The following is a 10,935-nucleotide window of genomic DNA, read 5'->3' on the forward strand; positions in this document are numbered from 1 at the left end:
TCCCCTATATATATATATATATATATATATATATATATATACTAGTTGGATACCCGCACAATGTGACAGGATGTGAATGTTTTTTTGTAAATCGAAGGTATGACGTTTATGATCATTTTAAACTTCAAATTTTATTACGGTTGATTGACCGATGATTTGAAAAGAGAATTGCACGATTAACGGATTTCCAAACACACATAAATTATTATTCTTAGATTGTTTAATAATGATTTTCACTTAATGCAACTCATGATCAACAAAAAAAAACCAAAATTCATGTTTAAACAAGACGGAGATATGATCATCTAAAATAATATAAATCGACACATATAGCGTATGAGAAGATAACACTTGAAGCATCCATATGTAGATATACCTTGTAAGAAATGTCTTATGATTATAATAGATACATACCAAGCGTAGTTGTAAAAAAAGTGTAACAATAATTACTCGTTTGTACTTTATTAATCGCGTAAAACTTCTTGATACACCACGTTTGATGTGTAGACTCCGTCCCAATTGAATTTTTTGGCAGGCTTTACTAATACCTTTGTATTTTCACATGATGTCCCTCTTGATAACACCACATAAAGTTGTCCGTGAGAGAATACTGATTCTGGTAGATACACACCTACATTAGAAATGGTCTGTCCTTGAGCTTTATTGACTGTCATAGAAAAGCTAAGTCGGACTGGAAACTGTTTTCTCTTCAATTTGAAGGGGAACATGTTATCTTCAGATGGATAAAGAGAAATTCTCGGTAAAAATACTCTATTTCCAGCATGCTGACCAACAGCTATTTCTGCATCGATTACGTTCTGTTGAAAACCTCTACATATCAATTTGGTGCCATTACATAAGCCATTAGAGGGATTGATATTCCGCAATGGTATTACTGGGCATCCAATTTTGAGCCGGAGGTAATGCGGAGGCAAACCACTGACAGTCAGTGAGTTTAAGAACTCCATTGGATAGAAGTTATTTCTGTCATCTTCTGCTTCATCGAAACTATAGTAAACTTTTTCATCGCCGCAGAATCTATCAATCAACTGATCATTAATCTCGTCGACATTCTCATTTTTTGTTGATAATATCGCCTTCGAAATAATATAGTTTGAATCTGCTCCGTTGATTTGCAGAGATGGAAATATTGCGTCAATCAAATCATGCTTTGATTTATCTTTATCAGTATAGGCAATGGTCATGTCATCGAGAATATGTATAAAGCTTTCTTCCATCATTTCTTCATCTCCATCACCCACTCGTAATAGAAAATTTGAAAACCATGGATCACTTTGTACTCTCATATTGAGAGTTAAACGTATTTTTTTAATTGAAGACCAAAGAGGTGACATTCGTAGGCTTGAATCTACAATCTGTGCTCGGGTTCCACGTCTCACGACCGGTAAGACCTGTCTAAAATCACCTTCCATAACCATTATTTTTCCACCGAATGGTAGTGTCACCCCTGTGATGTCTTGCATTGTTCGATCAAGTGCTTCCACCGCTTGTCTCTAAGCCATTGACGCTTCGTCTCAAATGATTATTTTTGCATCCCATAGCAATTGAGCAGTCCTGCTTTGTTTTTTTTTTTTTATGTTGCACATGGAGTTGTTATCAAGATTAAGGGGAATTTTAAATTGGGAGTAAGCTGTTCTCCCCCTAGGCATATTATTAGCTGCAACACCTGAAGAAGCAGTGGCAAGAGCAATGAGACCACGAGAACGAATGTTGGCAAGCAATGCTTTGTACAAATACGTTTTTCCAGTCCCCCCTGGACCATCTATGAAGAACACTCCTGAACAATCATCGTCTACGTGCTTCATGATCTCATCGTATGCGTATTTTTGGTCGAAATTAAGGGATTCTCGTGCACGTAAATGTTCGTCTTTCACAATTATGGAGTATTCCTCTTGTACCTCACGAAAACTTCCAAATTGTAAGTTGGTATCTACATTTATCTTTGGAAGATTGAAATCATCAAGATTTTTACCCATAGATTGTAGAAAGCTTGTGATGTCAGATAGAACCATATTCCGAACTCGGTCAATACTTTCGCATTGTCGTCTATAATCTTCTAAAAGTGAATCGTAATGCTCATCCCACAACTTGCGAACATCTCCTGGCTCACAATAAATTAATATTGTCGCAAATAGCCTCCTTAGAGCTTTGGGAAACTGAAATAAAGAAGCCTTTGCAAGACATTGTGATAAGTTATCATCTGTCTCTATTAAGCCTCTCTCAAGTGCTGCTTTCCGGAATGTCGGGTGTAATATGTCATTGACTGTGAATAGATCTTTGAAAGATGTAGGCCCACTAATATGAGATAAAAGTAAGCGTAGGTAGTACCGCTCTCCTTCGTCGGGATTAGCATAAACCAATCGTCCTATCATTGATCCTTGTTTTCTCTGATTCCAACGACGTGCGCTCGCATTCCATGTCTAATGTTTTGGAAAGTATTTATATAAATGTTGTCTTGCACTCTCGTCTTCTTTATTTTTTGTCGAAAAATACAGTCAATGTTGTTCGTTTACCACTCTCTCTAGCAACAATATCTATCATTATATCATCATCTCTGAACCTAACCATCTGCTTATTAGGGAGATGGATTTGCAAAGCCATCACATAAGGTTGAATTTGAGAAAGCACAAAGCTAAAAATCCGCCACATTGCCTCCGGGGGGAGACATAACGCGCATTTTGAAACCTTTTAATCTCATTAATAACACTCTGTCCTTCGTCTAGATCTATATGCATAACTTGTTTATCATGACCCTTATAAATATATTTGAAGAGATATTTCACAAATGTTATACTTGAGCAAGCCTCAACATTAATATGACAGTTGAACATCATTAACAATTTTGGGTTATACGGGACAACCCATCTATTATTCAATGTATTGTCTCGTACATTCACATCTCTTCCAATAATTCTCCTCCGGTATAACGGATATGAGTTCTCAGCCTGTGATGTCTTATCGTTGAATTGTCTAGGATATCTAAAACGACAGATTTTCGGCTCACCTTGCATGCAAGGACTGGACGATCGTAAATGACCGCAAGGACCATGCATCATGTGTTGGACTACCAACTGGTGCATTTCAGGATACTTTGTAGGGTCAGGAATTTCACCACATACAATCTTGTCATAATGATCTGGATTGCTCATTTTTATCATCAGGTCTCATTATCATGAGAAAATGTGCATGCGACAATCCATTCTTCTGAAACTCGATGACATAAACATACGCCTTGACAGTGCCGAGGATCTTCTTCTGGAAGAGTTGGTTCTTGAGATCCTCTAATTTGGCACGAAAAATTCTTGCAACAAGGTCCGGTCGATCTTGTGCAGTCTGACTGGGCAATAGCTCTTTAAGGATTTCTGGCCATTTTGGATTACACGTCATTATAAGGAATATATCGGGTTTTCCGTCATCTTGAACTAAAGCCATAACATCCAAAAATCATCGCCGCATGTCACGTGGGCCTCCTATAAAACTTGCAGGCAACACAACTCGTTGTCCAACTCTACTTGGTTGAACTTCACCGGYATTAAYGCAATCCASAATGCCTTGATATAAATCCGCTCTTATCTTGGTTTGGTTAAGTTCACAGAAACGCAAACGTGAATTCTCGATCTTGATGTAGGTATCTACCATGAATTATTGTAGTAATCTTTCCCTCAATAGAATCACATTATCGTTTGAACGGATCTGAAACTTGTAACAATAGTATTCCCTTATAGCTACTATATTTCTACCCCTTCTTGTATAGGTCTCTGTGTAATGTTTTGAAACATTTAAACTAATGATATCTATGCATTCAAAACTAATTAGTTACTTCATATAATATATTAACATATGTGATAGAATTTGTACCTTCAGAATTTTCCTCCATGATTTCGTTGTCATCAACAACTTCACCGATAGGCACTCCATGTCTTGGAATTTTAGAATGTCACCCAGACTCACCTTTTGGAAAGAACAAAGGATAAGACAATGGATCGTAACAACCGAGGTGAGATTGAATTTCTTGGCTATAGTCAGACCTCCCGTATACAACAATACTTCTCTTATATGCAGTGATGTTGTCATTGCCTTCAACCCAAATACCAGCAACCTAAAGAATGTGATTATTTAATATAGTCTATACTATGTATCATATGTGTTTATAAAATAAAAAAGAAAATGTTTTTATTCAAACCTCAGATGTAGTCGGTCGGTTGTATACCCTCTGGTCAAGTTCCACCAATGCATTCAAAGTGACTCTATAATTGTCGAGTGGTCCTAATTCTGCAAGGCTTCGAAATGTTCTCACGTATGGATTCGTAGCAAGAACACGCGTCAACATGTCAATGATACTTCTATTAAGATTGGGCCATTGGAGTCTATGTAAAAACTCAGACTCAGCATCATAAAAATATAACTGTAAATACCTAGGTCGTCCATCCCTTGGAACTAACTGATCAATTTTATGATATACTCCTCCATGTGCACGAAAAGTATATACACCGTATGTCATATTATTCATTGTCTCATCCAAAGTTACACCCATCGATGTGAAAGATAAGTTCGTGTTTTATGCACGTATGTTGTGCCTAAACATTTTACCCAATTCAGATTGTGATGTGAAGAGATTGTATAATTCTTCGGGAATGGGAGAGTATGCTAACATTGTCTTCCCACTCATGCAGCAGAAGGAAGGGAATTCAAACTTAAATCGTTTTGCTCCGCAATGAGTACATGCAGGTTGTTCATTCAAAAGGCGATGTTCCTTAGGTATACGCCTGTAAATATAATCGTATGGATCTTCCTCAAGGGTGTCATTTCGGTTCGATGAGTTGGCAATGACCTCAGTAGAGGTTTCTACATCTAGGACATTTTAATGTAAAAATATGGTTAACATTTAAGAACTAAACCTATGTAAAAATGTAGTTATCATTAAAAAACTATATCTATGAATATAAGAATGTAAAAAATAAATTAAATAATAATTTACAAAACTATAAATGTTCTGTTGGAAAAAAATAAATTGCATCATATATGAAGTTACGATAATAAAAATTGATGCTTGAATATACATATTTAAGATATGGATTTTACCTGTAACATCCATAACTTCATTGTTCTCTATGGTAGTTGTCAATGTTTCAATGCTTGTATGTGGGTTACCAATTGTTGTTGTTATGTTTTTTCCTTACATCGTAGATAATAATTTCTATTATAAAGTTTCCCTTCTTTCAGCATGGGCTACTGCACTAACTGGTGTTGTATCCGCTGCAGCTAAATTGGTGACAGGTGTTGCACTAACTGGTTTGGTGTCCATTGCATTGAAATTGGTGACATGTGATTGACTATTTCTCTCAGCAAGGACTATTGCACTAACTGGTGTTGTATCCGCTGCAGCTAAATTGGTGACAGGTGTTGCACTAACTGGTTTGGTGTCCATTGCATTGAAATTGGTGACATGTGATTGACTATTTCTCTCAGCAAGGACTATTGCACTAACTGGTGTTGTATCCGCTGCAGCTAAATTGGTGACAGGTGTTGCACTAACTGGTATGGTATCCGTTGCAGTGAAATTGGTGACATGTGTTGTAGATTGACTACTTCCTTCTCCGTTAGCTAATTTTCGCCTTTTGTTAATATCCTTATGTCGTGTATAGTAGTCTCGATTGTATTGTTTTTGTTTTTCTGTAAGAATATGATTTTCCGTGAAATGTATATTATAAATGAGTATATCATGAAGACATAAATAATATAAAGTTAGTTCCATTTCTATATGCTACACATACTTTTCTTCAAATATAGATCAACTTGTGTAACAATACCATTGTCACCTTCATCGTCTACATCATCATTAACAATCCTCATTTTACACTGTAAAAATACATAAAATGAATAAAACATAATTTCTCGTTTATCATTATTCGTTATTTGGATGTTAAAAAAATCTATCTTTATCATCATCAAATACAATCACACCAAATACCAAATATCATCACCAAATGTAAACACACCAAATACTATATAAAGGTCATTACCAAAAGTTTATCATAACAAAAAACGAATAAAACATGATAATAGTCTTGATTCTCTACATATTTTTATATTTAATGATAGCAGTCTAATGTTATCCGCTTCTGGCATCTGTGGTTCGAACACAATTTTGGTTAACTCTGTTGAACTCAAAATATTCACTGAAAATTATATAAATAATATAAATTATTAGATTCATTAATTTTAAATAACGGTACACAGAAAAGATTATATAGAAATTAACTTATAGCGTACTTGACTGCTTATGGATAAGTTTAAGTCAAGATGCATATATTATATATTTATCTTTGATTGCACGAGCGATCCTTACAGGACGTGTACGTGGAGTGTCAATCAAATTCATCTTTATTATATACCCCCTGTTCATAAAATGAACGCATTAAAAATTTGTAATAATAAGTTAACTACATAAGTTAGATATGTGTGTGGTTGTGTATGTGTGTGGTTGTGTATGTGTGTGTGTGTTATTTAGAAAAATTTATATACATACGTTACATCTTGTAGAAAAATTTCACATGAACCAAATTGAAATATATGTTTATGACGTATATATGTTACTCGTCCTCCCGCGATGATTTTCCCAACAATATATGAACAATATTATTCATATGCTTAAAAGAATAAACAAAAATTATGGTTTAACAAAAAACAAAAAAAAATTGTAATTTTAATTGATAGTTTAGATGTATCAATAAGTATTTTCTTAGTGGTCTTATCCTTCGCAACAGTTTTAATTGACGGCACCAATGGATAGAATGCAAATTCACTTGCAATATCACTTGCTAATGGAGTAAGCTTTGTCGTTGGTATGACGGACAGTCACAATACATTTGTTCAACTTGAAAATGATCCAAAGCAAATACACCACCCACCAAACTCATTTTTCTGTATGACTCCAATAAACGGCGTAAGATAATTGCTACCATTTTGTCTCTCTATTATATTAAATATTTTTAATCATATATAAGTTACAAATCATAATTATTACAACTTCATATCAGATTGAATATAATTGACTTACATTTTTATCAAGTAAAATCAAAATTAATTTATTATCTTCGATGTCATTCCAAATGAACTCTACTCTGACAGTCGTCAAATTCCACCACACATGATGCTGATTGAGTGATGAAAATATTTCAACACAGCAACGGGAGTCCATTTTCTACATAAATATGTAACTTTATTTATATTTAATTAATCATATTTTACTAATAGAATACATATTAAAAGAATAAAGATTACATCCGGATACAACAATAATTAAAAGAATAAGAAATTATTTTTACATATTAAAATTGTAAAATCAAATATGGTTAGAAATGTCATAAAATAATATATCACATTATGGATACGAAGTCACATGTCTTTGTATATACCTTGTTAATTGAAAGAGAACAAGCCACACTGTGAAAGTGAGGTATTGACGATGATACACCTTTTGTCACATGTAAAATACACATTAATATAAGAGAGAGCACTGAGAAGAAATACATAGATTGGGGAGTGAATAACACAATCCTAACCTTTTTGCGGCCAGCGGCGAGCGGATCGTTTAAATCCTCAAAACCCAACCCGCCTCTAGATCATTAAACACCTGCAAATGATATTGGCTCTTTTCTTAAATTCAATTCGTATTTTCTGAAGGGAATTTTGTTTTGTTTGTTCCATGTGTGTGTTTGTGTAATTTGCATACCCAAAAGCTAGGGTTTTAGGGTTATAATTGGATGAGGATATCTTATGATTTAGAATTTCCTCAAGTTGTAGGGGGGGGGGAGGGTTTATGAAGATATGCTTTGGTTGCCAATAGTTGTATACCAACAGGCGACGAGGTGAACATGAAGAAATGATCAAAAGGAAGGCAACCTAGCTATACCATTGAGACGATTATAGATGTGAAGCCTCTGTGTGGAGTTTTATTCTCCAACAACATAGGCTCCAAGAAAGTCGTTGCTGATGACTTAAAAAGGTTAAAGATCTCATTTGTTCTAAATCTATATCTGATAAGTTGATGCACTAAATAGTCATTTAATATTCATGGTTTTAGGTTCTATAAACAACAGGAAAAGAGTTGTTGTTGACAGTGGCAAAAAAGGTTTTGAGCATGTTATGATGGATAATGCAAAAAGTCCTGAACACCAGATGCAAGGCGCTACTTCTGCTGCTTCTGATATGAAGACTTCGGTAGCTTCTAATGTCTCTCCGCCCCACGAGGTTAACACAATGTTTTATGTATGAGAGCTCATTTTATTATAGAGGTTTAGCTAAAAGTAACTACTGCAATTTAATTAAGAGTAAATGAATATATGGCTACATTTGAGTTCATGATTGTTGAGCAATACAAGGCTAGAAATATAGCCCATCCAGTGAATTTCTCTTGCTTTTGAAACAAACTTAGGTGTCGTTTACCAAATGCTTATCCGGGTAAGCGTTTACCAAATCACTTTACTTTATCGGATGAATATGACAAAGAATAAGAATCTTACCAGGTAAGAGCAAAAGCAGTCATCGAGGGTCTTACCTAGTAAGTAAGGAGGAGGACTCTTACCATGGTTAGAGCTTATCGGGATAAATTGTTGCACACGATGCATTTTAGTGAATAAAATCTTACCTGGTAAGTAAGCGATAGTGTTGAATTTTACCAGTAAATGCTTACCTGGTAAGCGTTTAGGTAAATGACCCCTTACTCAGACCCCCCCCCCCCCCAGCATTTCTTTACATCATTTGGGGACTCCCCCAACACAAATCAGTTGGAAAAAAGAACAAATTGAATTAAATCCAACTCTGCATGTACAATATTAGCCTATGTTGCAAGCACATAGTACAAATTTCACCCYGYTGGGCCTCCTTTCTCCTCTGTCCACAAAGACAAAATGTATGAACGGGTGTGATACATAGATCTCAAAATCCATCACTTTTTACAAAATTGGGGATACATAGGTTGCCTTTATATATGAGAGTATATACAAGTCTAAAAGGGTGGTTCGTACATTTATATAGGTGAGATATACGCTTAAGAGTAAGTCTTATCATGTTGTTGCTTTTATTGTTGCTTCATATGTCTGTATTAGTCTAAACTATTGAGTAAGAAGAATTCTTTGGCTTGCCTTGCTTCCTTCTTTCTCCCTAGCATGCATATGTTGCAAGTTCTAGAATTTTAGACTTGTAAAAAAAAGGTCGATCGCTGCAACGACAATGGCGACTGCTAGAACTGTGAAGGATGTATCGCCTCATGATTTCGTCAAGGCTTATGCCGCTCACCTCAAAAGATCCGGCAAGGTAAAACATCCCCCCTGGGTTCATTTGATTGAGTTCTAATTGAAATGTATTTCAGTGGTTTAACTTACACTGACGGTGGACTGATTACCTTGCTAGGTGCTATAATATGTGTATTAAATCTTATTTGAATCTTTTCGTTTTTAGTTTTCGCATTGGATGCACCATAAATCATAGTTCTAGAGACTGGCGTCATCTATATAGAGTTGTGGATACTGTTATTGATAACTGTATGCTAACTATATCACAAACGAAATTCACTTTAGGAAGTCAATTAGTGGAATTCTGGAATCATAGATTGTATTGTATGAATGAATTTTGATTTACTTGTGTTTGTTTAGGTCCAAAGACCAAAATTAGGTGGTAACTTCGATGTTAGCCAGTGGATTTGCCCAATTGGAAAATTTTCGTTAATACAAAAAACACAAAACATCAAAGCATCCTTAATTAGGGATGAGAGCAGATAACCAAATAACAGCAAAATGAATTCTAAAATCAAGCAAAACCATCTTGATGAGGAGATGTACATAAACATAGGAATGGAGCTATGGAGAGTTGCAGCCACACCTAGTAATGGGAGCTTAAGTACGGACTACAGGGGGAATCGAAATATTACCAGTAACGTGCTCCTATCGCTGTAAAATTGGTGAACGAAATCAGGTTGAGTCTGAAGTACCTGATAATAATGCCCAACAAAGTACGTCCCAACCTAAAAACCTCAAAACCCTAATAAACAACTGCCTTTACATATACATACCATGGAAACACAAATCAAAAATGCCATTAACGATGCACAGAGGTGGCCACCGGAAACCCGTCAATCCAAAACAACAACACAACAAAGAAGTTGGCTAAAGAAAAAAATAAATAGATTACCTCCTATAAATTCTGGATTGATGCTAATGATTGAAAATATGTCAAACATATACGCATCTCTAAATTCTGTTGGAGTCGATATTATCTCAATTGTAATCTGGAACCGATGAAATCTAATCTGGAACCAATGAAATCGATAGGGGAGAGTGAATCGATATCATCATCAAAATCTTGAAATCGATAGGGGAGAGTCTGTTGGAGTCGATTTCATCTCAATCGTAATCTAGAGTAAGTCGATATCATCATCAAAATCTTGAAATCGATAGGACAGAGTTTGTTGGAGTCGATTTCATCTCAATCGTAATCTATTGGAGCCGATGAAATCGTTAAGAAGTTAGGTTTAGGGATGGCTTTAATAAGTTGTACCATTAACAATAGAGGTTGTTTTTAAGTAATTTAGTATTAATGGGTAGTACTATGTGCTTAAGTGGTTGTTTTTAAGAGTTTTAGCCAAATGTTTTATAAGATAGTATATATATATATATATATATATATAGAGAGAGAGAGAGAGAGAGAGAAAGAGAGAGATGAGCGATCAAATACAAACCGCTCCCTTTTGTACAAACTAGCATCAACCATTAACACAATTACATTTAATTTTCTTTATTTTTAATTCATAAATGTATGATTGTCCTTTCACTTTATAATAGATAATTTTAGTAATATTTTAATTGTGTCTAAATCAAGAAGATTTTATAAATTAGTATTTTTTAGGAAATTATC

General features: G+C 34.9%; 2 protein-coding genes across 2 annotated transcripts; both read right to left on the reverse strand.

Moving 5' to 3' along the window:
• Nucleotides 1–464: 464 nt before the first annotated feature.
• LOC112519114 (ATP-dependent DNA helicase PIF6-like) lies at nucleotides 465–1,484 on the reverse strand. Its single transcript, XM_025127098.1, has one exon. The coding sequence runs from the start codon at nucleotides 1,482–1,484 to the stop codon at nucleotides 465–467; it is 1,020 nt and encodes a 339-aa protein (XP_024982866.1).
• Nucleotides 1,485–1,535: 51 nt separating this feature from the next.
• Nucleotides 1,536–2,393, reverse strand: LOC112519115. Its single transcript, XM_025127099.1, has one exon. The coding sequence runs from the start codon at nucleotides 2,391–2,393 to the stop codon at nucleotides 1,536–1,538; it is 858 nt and encodes a 285-aa protein (XP_024982867.1).
• Nucleotides 2,394–10,935: the final 8,542 nt, after the last annotated feature.

The sequence above is a fragment of the Cynara cardunculus genome (assembly GCF_001531365.2).
Source record: "Cynara cardunculus var. scolymus isolate 2C chromosome LG 10, CcrdV1, whole genome shotgun sequence".
In the NCBI taxonomy this organism is placed as follows: domain Eukaryota; kingdom Viridiplantae; phylum Streptophyta; class Magnoliopsida; order Asterales; family Asteraceae; genus Cynara; species Cynara cardunculus.